The sequence below is a fragment of the Panthera onca genome, chromosome B2 (assembly GCF_046562875.1).
Source record: "Panthera onca isolate mPanOnc1 chromosome B2, mPanOnc1 haplotype 2, whole genome shotgun sequence".
Classification (NCBI taxonomy): Eukaryota; Metazoa; Chordata; class Mammalia; order Carnivora; family Felidae; genus Panthera; species Panthera onca.
The window spans coordinates 40816481-40830942 of NC_138343.1; the positions used below are offsets into that span (position 1 = coordinate 40816481).

Consider the following 14462-nt stretch of genomic DNA (forward strand, 5'->3'; position numbering starts at 1 on the left):
ATTATACATACCACAGCCCCTTCATATCTAAAGTGCCTTGTCACTTGCACAATTGTTTTGAGCAAGAAGCTAAGATCAGGAAATAACAAGTCAAAAGGCTGAGCATCAGTCCTAAGACTTCATGAAATAATATAAATATCCAATATCTAGGAAGGAAAAATAGGGCACTGGGGAACAGAGCCTTGCAGACAAAAGTGTAATTTGCAGACAACTTCCCAGAAAAGCAGCCTTGGTATGTGTGTGTGTCCATAGGACACTGAGCTCAGGGGCAGTCTGAAGCAGCCCCAAAGACCCAGAAAGTCCTCCTCTTGATGAGGAGATGGGAACCCACCAAGTATCTCCTTATGTGGGGTACCCTGTCGTTGCTGGGGAGGCAGAAGGGAAATACAATTGTTCATTAGCCAAGTCCCTGCTTTGTAGGAGCTCAGAATCCAAGAAATAAATAATAGGGTAGAAAAGAGAACTAAGGTTACATACTAATAAAAAAAAAGTGTGAATTTTTTACAATCTGTTAATAAACTTTAATTCCACAAACCTATTTGAGGTTGCCAGCTACAGGCAAGTCTTTAACAGCAGCTAGGAGCATCCTTTGTCATCATAAAGATAGAAACTGAGGCTCAGGGTGCCTGGCTGGCTCAGTCCATGGAGCACCCAACTCTTGAATTTGCGATTGTGAGTTTGAGCCCCACGCTGGGTGTAGGGATTACTTTAAAAATTAAAAAAAGGAAGAAAGAAAAGGAGGGAGGGAGGGAAGGCAGGAAGGAAGGGGAAAAAAGAGAAAAAAGAAAGAAAAAAGAAAAAAGGGAGAGAGGGAAGGAAGGAAAAAAAGCAAGAGGCAAGAGAAAGAAAGGAAGGGAGGGAAAGAAAGAGAAAGAAAGAAAAGAAAGAAAGAAAGAGGCTTGGAGAGGAGGTAATTTGTTCTAGCTCTCGGGGGACAAAGCTGGGATTACTGGGCATTAAAAAAGCTGCTTGATGGCTGGGGACTGAGTCGCCATGGTCTCACCTACACAGCCTACCAGTGATTAGCAATTACAACAATAACAACAACTATAATAATAATAAAATTTTAAAACAGGTGCTCACTTAAGGGTTTGCTGCATTACAACCCCAGGAGGGAAGTGACGCGTAAGGAGGCGGCGGCGAAGGCCGTCAAGACGGCCTTCTGCACCTCTTGCAGGACCGACGAGCCCAACCTCGTCCCTTTCAGGCCTAGCCCACAGCTTCCCCTCTCGGCGTGCTAGTCCTCCAGCCGCTCCAGAGCCACCGTTAGTGGGTGGGGTAAGATGCTGCCATAGGACACTGAGGACACCATCTGTTTCCTCATTGGTCGAGGCCGAAAAAAGATCGCCCTCCCATTCGCTGGGATGCAAGCCCCGGAAAGCCCATTGGCTGCGTAGTCCGCGGGCCTTCGTCGGCTCTGAGGGCGGGCCGAGGCAGCCAGAGGAGAGAGCGGGCCGGGGGCTCCCTGTTGCCCTGGTTACGCCGAGGCACGTGTGCAGTCCCGGAAGCGGCTCCGGGAAGCGGCCCAGCGCGCGCAGCCGGAGGAAGCGCAGCCCGGTCCGCTGGGGTCGGGTCCGGCTGGGCCATGGAGCCGTTCCCTGAGCCTGCGCCCCGGCCCGGACCCCGCTGTCTTCTGCTTCTCTCCCTGCTACTGTTGCTGCTGCTGCTACTACCACTGCCGGCCCCGGAGCTGGGCCCGAGCCAGGTGCAAGCCGAGGAGACCGACTGGGTTCGACTCCCCAGCAAATGCGAAGGTGAGGGGGCGGGGCCGGCGGGGAGTCTCCTGCCAGAGGGGCGGGGCGTGCAGAGAAGGGGGTAAGGGGGATGCAAGATCCTTGCCTCCTGAGCTAGAGTCTCTTCATTCGTTGAAGCTACTGTGTGCCTGGCTCTGTGCTGGATGCTGAGGACACAGGGGCGGGCAAGGGATCAGGTCTCGGTGCACCTGGAGCGATCAAATCGGTACAAAAGAAGTAGTTATAATCCAGGGTGGTAGATGCCATGATAGATAACAGGCTTTGCCGAGTGAGGAGCATCTAATCTAGCCTAGGGATGGGGGAAAGGCTGTGTGTAGAGGAGAGCCAGGAAAGGCTTCGTACAGGAAGCCCAAACAATAATTAGGACTTAGCTGGGTGAAGAGAAGTGAAAAGAGAGAATGTCTTAGGAAGCCACAGCTGCAGAGGCCTGTAGGCTAAGAAGCAAAGGACAGACAAGTTTGAGGAACTGAGAAAGTATGTATGACTGTTCTTAGGGGAAGAAGAGCCTGAGAAAGCCCTTTCCCCTTTTGGCCCTCACCACAACCTAATCTGTGCAATTGATGGACTCCCCCACTAGCTGTGAGCTCCTTGAGGACAGGACCTTTTCTCAGATATTTATTCACACAACGCCTGGTACGCACCCAGTGAATATTTTTGTAATAAATAGAAATAAACAGGGACTGTGGGTGTGGGTGGAGGAAGGAGAAGGGTCTGAGGCCTAAGGGGAGAAGAATACAGGGCCACTTTGGGACAAGAGTAGAGCCTGGGGGAATTTGGTGAGGGAGGAGGATTTTAGGAATAAGGAGAAAATGAATCCCAAAGATATAGGAGCGGAGGTGTGGAACTTCAGAGAGAGAAAGAGCACCAGCACCCAAGCCAGTGATCTGGGACTATGAAGGGCCATTCTTCCTCTCCCCATCTCTGTTTTCTCCCCAGACCTTCGCAGCCACTCCTTTCTTCCCATCTCTGTAACCCAAACCCCTCAGCAAGTTGGCTATAAATCCATTTCATCCCAATTAAAGCGTACAGCAGGCCAGATGTTCCCTAAGTCCTGGGAAGTGGGGGTGGGGTAGGTGGTTTGGGACACGTAATCCTTTCATTTTCGAGATGAAAGATAAGATGCTTCAGACACGACCTGACTTCACCAGTAGGGCTCCCAGTATGGATGCTAGCCTGTACCTTGTCCCTCAGCCCCATAAATAGGCAGAGGGTTGCAATGCTTTCCTTTCACTCTTTCTCGAGAAATCTTTTGCGGAGTTCATTTCCTCTCTTTGTTTTCATTCTTAGCCTCCACTGTGTCTCTGATTATCCTCATAGTCTAAGAAGCTCACATTTCTTTCCATTAGGAGGCATTCACAGACTCAGAAGCAGAGAGCTGGCAAAGATTTTAAGAGATCATTCTAGTCCAACCCCATTTTGTAGGTAATGGATAAAGATTAAAAGGCATTTTCAGGGGCACCTGGGTGGCTGAGTCTGTTAAGCATCTGACTCTTGATTGTGGCTCAGGTCATGATCTCACAGTTTGTGAGTTTGAGCCCCCACATTGGGCTGTGTGCTGGCAGCGTGGAGCCTGCTTTGGATTCTCTCTCTCCCCCTCTCTCTCTCTGCCCCTCCCCCATTGCACAGTCTTGAGCGCACATGGGTGCCCTCTCTCACTCAAAATAAATACATAAAACTTGAAAAAAATGGATTTTCAGTCACAGGATGGCTTGGCAAACTCTTAGGCTCCTCTTAATAGTGTATTTGCTTTTATTTATCATTGTTGCACCTTTTTTGTTAAATGCTGATTGTGTCTGGCCCACAAAGCCTGCCTCCTGGCTCAGTAGCCTCAGTGGAATAGGCCTTGGCACAGAGGAAGGAGAGCCTGCCTGGAAAAAGAGTAGGTGGGTGTCCAGGAGAGTCTGGGGCCTGTGCCATGAGCCTCCTCCAAGTCTGATTCTGGGTGGGATCCCCAGAGGGGGTCTTGAAGAGGTAAGATTTGGAAGAGTTGGGAAGCAAGGTTGTGGTTGATGGGCACAAGAGAGAAAGGAGGTTCCAGGTCCCCAGGGCCTGGAATCCTAAACGTTGAGGGCGTGGGAGAAAGGAGCAAAAGAGCCAGAAAAGCGATGAGCTCACACAGAATACAGAACAGAGAGGGGAGGGGGACAGGTGTCCTGGATAGAGAGCCTGGGAGGTGAGCCACCTCGATTCATTGCAGACTCTGAGATCCCAGCCTATATTTTGGAATTTTCATGTGTTCCAGATTCTCCAAGGCATCTATTAATATGTAAGTTATAAAATTTTACCAAGCAAGCCTTCAGGGGAGGTACTGTTGTCAGTGTTACAGTCACTCTGATGGTGTTTAGCCTATAGATCATATTCATTCAGAGGCATCAGAAGCTGCTCGACCACAAACACAGTCTGTCAGCAATATTTATTAAGTATCCAACATACACACAGTCGTTGACTAGAGGAATACAGAAAAAAATCCAATACATGGTAACTCACTTTGGGTACCCTTATGGTCTAACTGGGGAGACACAAAATGGCCAAAGGCCCTCAGTGAGAGCATGGGTCCTGGATCCTGCAGAGGCCCAGATAAAATCAGGAGCAGGTGGGATTGGTCCAGAAGAACTTCCCAGTAGGAGGAGGCTTTTAAAATGAAGCTGGGAGAATGGGCAGAAAAGCCCCTAGAGGGCATTAAGTGCTCTCCCAGGGCCTCAGACAGGTCACGCTTTTGGTGGTAGTACTCCTTATGCAGTAGTAATTATCTGTTTACACTTCTTTCTACTCCATTAGACTGGATCTGGAACCTTGTTTTCATCTGTGAATCCCCAGGCAGTGCCTGACACCTAGGAGTTGCTTAAAAACTGAAGAAAAGTAAGAGGAAACAAAAAGGTGAATGTACAGAAACAGTAGAAATAAGGCCTCTGGAAGGGATGGAACAAATTACCTTGGTAGGAACAGAGAGCTGGTAGTGGAACAACATACGAAATCAAGTAATAAAAGAGACATACAAGACAGGGAAATTTGGGGCAATTGGGGAAATTTGAATGTGGACTGTTAGGTGGTATTAGAATTGTTAATTTTCCGAGTATCAGTATGGTTGTATGGTTGGGTAGAAGAACGTCCTTATTCTCCAGAGATGCATGAAGACATTTTTAGGGGTGAAAGGTCATGATATCTGCAACTTACTTTTTATTTTATTTTATATCTTTTTTTTTAATGTTTATTTTATTTTTGAGAGAGTGAGAGCGTGAGCAGGGGAGGGCCAGAGAGAGAGAGAGAGAACTGGAGAAGCAAGCTCCGGGCTCCGAGCTGTCAGCACAGAGCCCGACGTGGGGCTCGAAACACAAACCGTGAGAACATGACCTGACCTGAAGTCGGACCCCTAACCGACTGAACCACCCAGGTGTCCCTGCAACTTACTTTTAAAATGGTTTAGCAGGGGCGCCTGGGTGGCTCAGTTGGTTGAGTGCCCGACTTCGGCTCAGGTCATAATCTCGCAGTTTGTGAGTTCGAGCCCCGCGTCGGGCTCTGTGCTGACTGCTCGGAGCCTGGAGCCTGCTTTGGGTTCTGTGTCTCCTCCTCTCTCTGCCCCTCCCCTGCTCATGCTCTGTCTCTCTGTCTCTCAATAATAAATAAACGTTAAAAAAAATTTTTTTTTTTAATGGTTTAGCAAAGGGGCGACTTGGTGGCTCAGTCATTTAAGCATCTGACTTCAACTCAGGTCATAGTCTCCTGGTTCGTGAGTTTGAACCCTGCATCAGGCTCTGTGCTGACAGCTCAGAACCTGGAGCCTGCTTCAGATTCTGGGTCTCCGTCTCTTTCTGCTCCTCCCCTGCTTGTGCTCTGTCTCTGAAAAAGAAATAAACATTAAAAACAATTTTTTAATGGTTTAGCAGAAACAATGTATATATTGTTGATATATATTAATATATTATCATATTATGTTACATATTGGAGAGAGAATGTAGCAGATCACTAACTGTTGAAACTATATACACTATTCATTGTACTCATTCAGCGTTTTTATATGTTTGAAAATTTTAAAGTAAAATGATTACAGAGGGCAGTGGGAGTGGGGGGCAGGAAGGAGCTGGGAGAAATGGAGTCAGCCAGGACTGGACATGGGCAGTGAATCTTGGAGCCAAGTTTCCCCCCGGTGACCTCCATGGGGTGGTCTGGGACTAACTCCTTCCCTGCCTGGGGTGTTGACCCCGTCTGGGAGAGGCATCCACGTTGGTGTGGTTTGCTGGGAGCTGGCTTCTATCAGACTCACGTGCACTCAGTAGGCTGGGCTGTGTCTCCCTCCCCTAGTGTGTAAATACGTTGCCGTGGAGCTGAAATCAGCTTTTGAGGAAACCGGCAAGACCAAGGAGGTGATCGACACAGGCTATGGCATCCTGGATCGGAAGGCTTCCGGAGTCAAATACACCAAGTCGTAAGTGAAAGAGGGTACCCATCAGCCTGGTCTGCTTTGTTCGTAACGGCTTTAGAGGTTTGGAGTTCCCTTCTCCCTTCCAGCTAGGCAGACCCACCAAAGGGAGGCGGCTCTGACCAACACCTAAGTTTGCCCACTGGTTTTGCCCCCAACTATTTGTGTGGTCTTCGTAAGTCCCTTCATTCCACTGAGCTTTGGACTTCTCATCTGTAAAAGCAAGACTGTTGGGCCTTATCTCATTCCCAGACTCTTGGATTTCATGGACCAGTGCAAATTAAAAAAAAAAAAAAAAAAAAAATTGGTAATATAGGGTTACCAATCTTTAATTTTGCCAGGAATAAATATTAAAAGTAAAAATAACCCCCCCAAAAAACTTTCATCAGCCATGATGCTCCTTTCAAAATGAAATGTGTTGGAGCACCTGGCTGGCTCATTCAATGGAGTGTGTGACCCTTGATCTCAGGCTTATAAATTAAAGCCCCACGTTGAGTGTAGAGATGAGTTAAAAATAAATCTTAAAACAGAAGAAAAGAAATATTTTAACATCAAAACTTAATACATTTTGCTTTATAAAACCATCTAAATACTGAATCATCTAGCTTTATAAAAAATGCCTTCCCATAGAGCTGTTACAATTTTGTCTCTCTGGTCTGTGTTCCAGCTTTTCAGAGCCCCCAGACCAGATGACCTATCTTCCTTCCAGCTCTGACTTCCCTTTGGTGAGATGCACAGGTGTTGGGGTAGCAGGGCTGGAGGGACGGACCACTAACCCACTGGGGCTAGGAGAGGAGTTCAGCCTCTCTCGTGCTGCTGTCTCTGCAGGGACTTACGGTTAATCGAAGTCACTGAGACCATTTGCAAGAGGCTCCTGGACTATAGCCTGCACAAGGAGAGGACCGGCAGCAACCGGTTTGCCAAGGTTGGATTTATGCTTGTCCTTCATCCCCACTGGGCCAGGCCTGGAGGTGTCTAAGTGGTCTGCTGGTGTGGGTGTGATTTGGAGATCATGCTTGGGGAGCTTCCCTCCTTGGCCTCTTCCCATTCTTCATCGACCACGGTGTGCATTTCTCCCCTTCTGAGTGGCCTGGCTTTTCAGTGGCGATAGGCACATTCTTCATGGCCTGGGCCTGCCCATCAGGGCCCTGTCTCAGCCTCAGACTGAAATGCAGGGTGGCAATCCCCGTGGAGGCCTGATCACTTGCTCAGTGAGAGCTCAGGGAGTACAGACCTGTGGGCTTTAGAGATGTCAGAAGACATGGCAGGATGGGGGTGGGGTTATTACCTCATTCCGCTGGGCACGCACCTGGACCGCTGTCAGGGTGCCTGTGTAACATTCAGTGCACTTACTGTATGTGTGAATGGCTCTGTCCCTGAACAAGGAGTTTCTTACAACAAGGCCCAGGGGCACCTGGGTGGCTCAGTCAGTTAAGTGTCTGACTTCGGCTCAGGTCATGATCTCGTGGTTCACGAGTTCGACCCCCACATCGGGCTCTGTACTGACAGCTCAGAGCCTGGAGCCTCCTTCTGATTCTGTGTCTCCCTCTCTCTCTGACCCTCCCCCCATTCATGCTCTGTCTCTCTCTGTCTCAAAAGCAAATAAACGTTAAAAAATTAAAAAAAAAAAAAACCAAAAACAAGGCCCATAGTTCTTTGTTTCTATGTCTTCAGTGCCTGGCACATGGTAAGAGACTTGCCTCCCACATTTCTCCACCCACCTACCCTTCCAGTGAAGTCGGTTAGTGAGAAACCCCTGGGAAACCTAGAGAGATAGTCTTAAGCAACAGAAGTCTTAAATTTTTTAAATTTGTATGAATTTTGTATTCTACTCAGTAATAAAACCATGTTTTGCTTTAATATAAAAATGTTTATGGGGCCCCTGGGGGCTCAGTTGGTTAAGCATCTGACTTTGGCTCAGGTCAGGATCTCACAGTTCATGAGCTCGAGCCCTGCGTTGGGCTCCACACTGACATCGTAGAGCCTGCTTGGGATTCTCTCTCTCCCTTTCTCTCTGCCCCTCCCCTACTTGTGCTTTCTCTCTCTCAAAGTAAATAAATAAACTTAAGTTTCTTTTAATGTTTGTATTTACTTTTGAGAGAGACAGAGCATGAGCAGGGGAGGGGCAGAGGGAGAGGGAGACACAGAATCCGAAGCAGGCTTCAGGCTACGAGCTGTCAGCACAGAGCCTGACGTGGAGCTCGAACCCATGAACCACGAGATCATGACCTGAGCCAAAGTCGGACGTTTAACTGACTGAGCCACCCAGGTGCCCCTAAATAAATAAACCTAAAAAAAAAAAGTTTAAGATTGTTTTCCGTAGCAATAAAATTAGAAACAACCTAACCATTCACCAGTGGTTAAATAAATTGATGTGGCCATTCAGTGGACAAAACAAAGAATGAGGTAGCTCTTTGTGGCGTGAATTAAAATTATCTCCAAAGTCTGTTAATAAGGCCAGGTGCAGAAGAGTGTGTCTGCTATATACTATTGCTTGTGTAAAAAATGGGGGTGAGGAGGGCAGGATGGATTTGTATGTATATTTGCTTGTATTTGCATGCATTACCTCTGGAAAGATAGAGGAAGTAGATGATGTGTAGGTGTAGTCTCCAGGGAGAGGACCTAGGTAGCTGGCAGAAATATTTTTACAGAACTGGGTCCTCCCTGCCTCACTCGTGCCCACTTCCAACCCAGGAAAGGCACAAGCCCTAGGAAGAACTAGAGCAGTGAGCGGGTCTAGAGCCAAGGCACACTTAATTCCTGGGAAAGGAGTATCTATTCAAAGGGCCAGAAGGCAACAGCAGCCCTTTTGGGGATTTTTGTTTGTTTCTTTAAATTATTATTATTATGATGATTTTAATAGGGAGAGGGGAAGAGAGAGTGAGGGGCAGAGCGAGAGGGAGAGACTCTTAAGCAGGCTCCATGCTCAGCACAGAGCCCGACGCGGGCTTGATCCCACAACTGTGAGTTCATGACCTGGGTCAAAGTCAAGAGTCAGACACTTAACCTACTGAGCCACCCAGGCGCCCACACAGCAGCCCCTTTTGAAAGGGGGAGGTGTGGGGAGGCAGGATAGGTTGTGTGTGATTGTGTGTGTGTGTGTGGTGTGTAGGTGTGTAGGGGTTGTGGAGTAGGCCTGAAAGAGGGGAGAGGAAAGTGAGGTCCAGTGTGAGAAGCCTTGAGAGTCCTGGCTTCTCAGAGCTGGGTCCTTGGGCCTCCAGCACCACCCGGAGAGGAGGGTGGGAGGTGGGGAAAGCTCCGCTTCTCATGCCTGCTTGCCTCTTCCAGGGCATGTCTGAGACCTTTGAGACACTGCACAACCTGGTCCACAAAGGGGTCAAGGTGGTGATGGATATCCCCTATGAGCTGTGGAATGAGACCTCTGCAGAGGTGGCTGACCTTAAGAAGCAGGTATGGGCCTTTTGGCCCTCAGAGGCTACCGTACCCCACAGGGGTGGGTGGGGACTAGGTCTGGGGCTGAGGAAGGCCACCAAGAGCTGGGAGGCTTTGATCAAGTCATCTCACCTCTCTGCCTTCAGTTTCCTCAGGAGAATCACAGCCACCTGCCTGCCCTGCAGTGGGTTGTGAGGCTCAGCTGAGCTCCCCCGGGAGCGAGTCAGTGCTGGGGCTTTGCCAATGCAGTGTATTCTGATTCATAGTGCGACGTGTTGGTGGAAGAGTTTGAGGAGGTGATCGAGGACTGGTACAGGAACCACCAGGAGGAAGACCTGACTCAGTTCCTCTGCGCCAACCACGTGCTGAAGGGCAAGGACACCAGTGAGTCTGAGGGAGGGAGAGGGCAGGGTGGGTGGGCCCTCAGCTTTACTGCTTGCCCCCCCTCAGGGGAGGTGGGTAGGGAGGGGACAGAGAAGAGATAAGACCTAGAAAGCACCATACCCTCAAGGAGCTTGATGGGACAGCGTGGAGTAAGAAGTACTGAAACCAGGTGCAGAATAACATGGCAGTAACTCAGATGCCCCCAGAGGGGCCTGGAGGCCCCAGAGAGGCAGGAGGAGGGGACCTGACACCACTTCCGGGGCCACCCAGTCAGTGCTCCTCACCCAGCAAACCAGTCTGTTGAGGGTGTCTCTCTTCACCCCAGGTTGCCTCGCAGAGCAGTGGTCTGGCAAGAAGGGGGACACAGCCGCCCTGGGAGGGAAGAAGTCTAAAAAGAAGAGCGGTAAGGTCAAGGCCTCGGGCAGCGGCAGCAAACAGAGGAAGGAGCTAGGTGGCCTTGAAGAAGACCCCAGCCCCGACGAGGATGAGGGCATCCAGAAGGCATCCCCCCTCACACACAGCCCCCCGGATGAGCTTTGAGCCTAACCCAGTGCCCCCTGTATCATGACCCCTGACCTGGAAGCTGAAGAATCTGGGGCACAGCTCTGGCAGGCAGATGGCTGTCCCTCTCCAAGTCCTCCCTGCCGTGCCAGCTTCCTGCCGGGAAAGACACAGGGCCAGGGAAGAGCTCAGATCAGCTGCCGTCAGCCTACCGACCTCCTCCCTCTGCCAAGCGGCTGTCCTAACCCAAGCTTCGGGCAGGCCATGCGATTTCGCGCCTGCCAAGGACTCCAGTATGAACTCCGGAGGGGCAGGTGTGGAGAGGGCACCCGGCCTTCACCTCCCCTCACTCCTTCCCAGCAGGGAAGCAAGACTACAGGCCTCCCCACCCCTGCTTATCCCCTCCTGTGGACACCTTGCACTCTGCCCGGCCCTCCCCAGGGCTCACAGAGTAAAAACCTTTTGGCCTTTTTTGTTCTGATTTTTGAGTCCCCTCCAGCTCCTCAGAGGGGCCTGGAGTCCCAGTTGCTCTCCTCCCCCTCCCCTTCCAGCCCAGGGGGGCCAAGGGTGGAGAGGCGGCTCCCATCCCCCATTATTGAGGCTGGGCCTGCCCGCTGTGGGGGGCAGCAAGTGCCGGGAGGACCCAGGTTGTTTTGGGGTGAGGCTCAGGACTGGGCTTTGGCCCTGCCCCTCAGCTGCCTTTGGACTCCCTGAGCTCCCTAGGCCAGGAGGGGCCTCACTTGTGCCCTGGCCACCTGGCTGGGCTCCCGCTGCCTCTCCTCTCTCACCCAAGGCCTTCCCCTTTGTTGTGTAAACTGTTTACTGGTGACCCCGCCAGATCCCACCCCTCCTTCCCACCTCATCTGCCCTACTTGTTGGTCTTGAACCTTGTTACCTGATGACCACAGCTGGTCACTCTGCTCTTCCTAGCTGTTGTGCCTGGAGTCTGGAGGGGAGGACACCCCAGCCCCCCAACAACAGCTGGTTACACCATGTTCTCTGGGTGCAGGGAGGAACAGGAAGGCTGGCCTCTAGGGAGAGGGGTGGGAGGCCCAGGCACCTCCGCATTCTGTCCTGAGGGCAGGGATCAGGCCCTCAGTAGCAATAGTGAGGACAGCGGCACACACTCCCAGGGCTTTAACTTGAACCCTAACAACTCTTGGGGGTGGGTGCCATTAGCCTCATTTTGTAGAAGGTAAAACTAAGGCTCAAATTAAGTGACGTGCCCAAGGTCCTGCTGTTAGTAAGTGTAGCGCTGGCACGACTCTGGGTCCATTGTATTTCCCCTACCCTGAAGCTGCCAGCTCCTTCACCCAACACCCAGCACTGGCAGTGTGATCCACACTGAACTGGTTTGATTTCTTAGCCAGAACTCCACCCTTACCAGCACGCCTCTTTTCAAAGGAAAGGAGGAGGCTTCTTAGGAGGAGACGATGGCAGAAGGTCCTGCCAGCGTGGCACCCCCACCAGGTGCCCTGTGGGTACCCGCACAGACTCTCTGCTTCTCGCCTGGGCCTGCTGGGCTGGGGGAGAGGCACTGCCGAAGTGCCGCAGGCTCTGGCTCTGGCGAAATGTTCCAGGGCCTGAACTGGGGGTGTGGGGCCCCGTCATAGCCTGGGCTCAGGCCCCCTTCTCCCCTGAGTTGGAGCAGCCAAGGTCATAGAGGGTGGAGGAAACGGAAAATTTTTCTTCTGGCTGGTGAGGCTTCCAACAGGTCCTTGGAGGATGATACTTTTTTGGTTCAGCCCCTCTGCCCCCACCCATCTCCAGGACTGGTACTGCCCCCTGTTGAAGGGGCTGTGGGCAGTGAGAGTCCAGTCGAGACTCAGGTCCCACCTGGGACTTTGTTCAAGGGCTGGAGCCCAGGGCTGGGGAACCATTTGCAGCCCCCTGGACTGTCCAGGATTTCATGGCTAGTCTCTGATTCCCCCATTATGTCACTGACCCACAACACCTCCGTGCCTGCCTTACATCAGTCCCTAGAGCTTCATTGGTCCTTAAAGTAGGATGAGACAAGACCTGTCCCCTTACTGGGTGTTGACCCAGTGGCCCAATCCAAACCCAGTCCCAGACCTGAGGGCAGACAGTGCTGTGACTGCTTTGCTCTTTGACCTGTGGCTGCTGCATGAATAGCACCTTGTTCCTCCCCCCCCACCACCAACAAGGCCAAGCAGGTTGCACACACTAGCTCTCCACCCACCCACCCCAGCAAGCAGCCTCTCCCTCCCCCCCACTCCCCCACCCCGCCCCCAGCCTGGAAGAGCCAGAGGCAAGATCCAGCTTTCCAGGTTTTTCTTTTTCTCTCCACCACACCTACAAGCCTTTCTGAACTTGACTATGCCTTCCACTCTCCCACACCACTTCTCCACAAGATGAGGGGACTGGCTGAGCTGGAGTTCATCTGATTTTAGTCCCTTAATTAGAAATCCTGTTAAAAAAGGGTTTCCTAAACTCACCTGAACATGAAAAGTCACATGGAATGGTGGTTAAACATACAGATGTCTGGGCCCACCTGATTTGCTGGGTTGGAGACCTAGAAGTCTGCATGCTTAACAAGCCTCTCTCATGGTTCTCAAGATGAGGCCAGCTGGACCCCACTATACCAGGAGAAACAGAGTGTCTTGCTAAGAGGGGAGAGGGCCTCAATGAAATCACAAGGTCAGTGTCTTGCCCTCAGAAACACAACTTGTCAGAACCCCAGAAAGGATCTGTCTCTCAGCCATCATCCAGAACCACAAAGGCCGGTGGGCAAACCAGAAAGCATTTCTTTCAGTTCCATGATTAAAAGAACCACAGGCCCTGGTAGTGGAGTCTCAGGGGTTGGGGCTCTGTAGTCTCAGGGGCGGCTGCACAAGGACTCTGTATTTATTCTAGAGGACAATCACTAGGAAGTTTCTTCAACTTCCCAGTTCCTGGGTGATATTTCCATGCAGCATCTTTTTGCAGGTTAGAAAATGGTGCTCTTCACACCTTTGACTTCTGTCTGTCAGAAAGTTGTCTTAATGTCAGTTTTGTTAGAATAAGAGACTGACTACCAGAATCCCGCCAGAAAATAATAAATTTACAAACCCATGAATGGCAGTCCCTTAAATATGGAACCTTTGTGTGGTATCCAACTGCCCCGGATCATTTCTGTTCACAAGTGTGAGTAAATGCCTCTTCTTTTTTTTTTAATCTCAATTTTTTACTCTTATTATTTTAGAGAGAATCTTAAGCAGTCTCCACACTCAGCACTGGAGCCCAGTGCAGGGCCCGATCCCCCGACCCTGGGATCATGAGTTGAGCTGAAACCAAGTCCAATGCTCAACCAACTGAGCCACCCAGGAGCCCCATTATTATTATTTTTTTTAATCTTAAGGCATGCTTTTTTGCTACAGATGCATGGTCCAAACCTAAGTGGTTTATAGGAGGGCTCTGTGTACTAATCCTAGCAGCAGAGCCAGTTGAATCTCTTAAACATCCTCTGATGGCCTAGTTTGCTCTAGTAAGGAGTTTCACTGGAATAATAGTAGCCATTATTTTTGAGTGCTTACTATGTGACAAACACAGTTGTACATGCTTTACATAATTATTTAACACTGCTATGATCTCAAGGCCATGGATTTCTAAAAACTGTCAAAGTACAGAAAAGTGCTTACAGCTCAATGAGTTTTTACGAACTGAAAACCCAAGTCATCTGCACCCAGCTCATCAAACATTATTACCATTGCCCCCTACACACACACACACACACACACACACACAGGGAATGTCATCTATTTTGTTTACTGTTGTATCCCCAGCACTTAGTATAGTGCATGGCACAGAATAACTGCTTAATAAATACCTATTGAATGAAAGGTTAAATAACTTGCCCAAGGTCGCACACGAGTGGCCCTAGCAGGTTATGAGCACAGGCGGAATGGCTGCAGTGTCCTGAGGCAGAGCCATGAGGCCACAGTACCCTGGAGCTATGGTTTGGCTTAGGGCACCATCCGCCTCTTACATGGCTCTCTTCTAGAAGGCAGCCCAGC

The 14462-nt window shown here is 50.4% G+C and overlaps 1 protein-coding gene across 4 annotated transcripts; it reads left to right on the top strand.

Annotated features, from left to right (window-relative positions):
• The first annotated feature begins 1404 nt into the window (after positions 1–1404).
• Positions 1405–10920, top strand: CNPY3 (canopy FGF signaling regulator 3). 4 transcript variants are annotated; one of them, XM_060615560.2, is made up of 8 exons: positions 1634–1754; positions 4533–4631; positions 6054–6177; positions 6839–6896; positions 6974–7096; positions 9460–9582; positions 9831–9948; positions 10274–10920. In XM_060615560.2, the coding sequence occupies exons 4-8, from the start codon at positions 6861–6863 to the stop codon at positions 10486–10488; spliced, it is 615 nt and encodes a 204-aa protein (XP_060471543.1). In that variant the 5' UTR covers positions 1634–1754; positions 4533–4631; positions 6054–6177; positions 6839–6860; the 3' UTR covers positions 10489–10920. The 4 variants fall into 4 exon arrangements, 3 of the variants coding, with proteins under 3 accessions (XP_060471541.2, XP_060471542.1, XP_060471543.1); XM_060615558.2 differs by lacking the exon at positions 4533–4631 and having other exon boundaries at positions 1416–1754; XM_060615559.2 differs by lacking the exons at positions 4533–4631; positions 6839–6896 and having other exon boundaries at positions 1420–1754; positions 7000–7096.
• The last annotated feature ends 3542 nt before the right edge of the window (positions 10921–14462 follow it).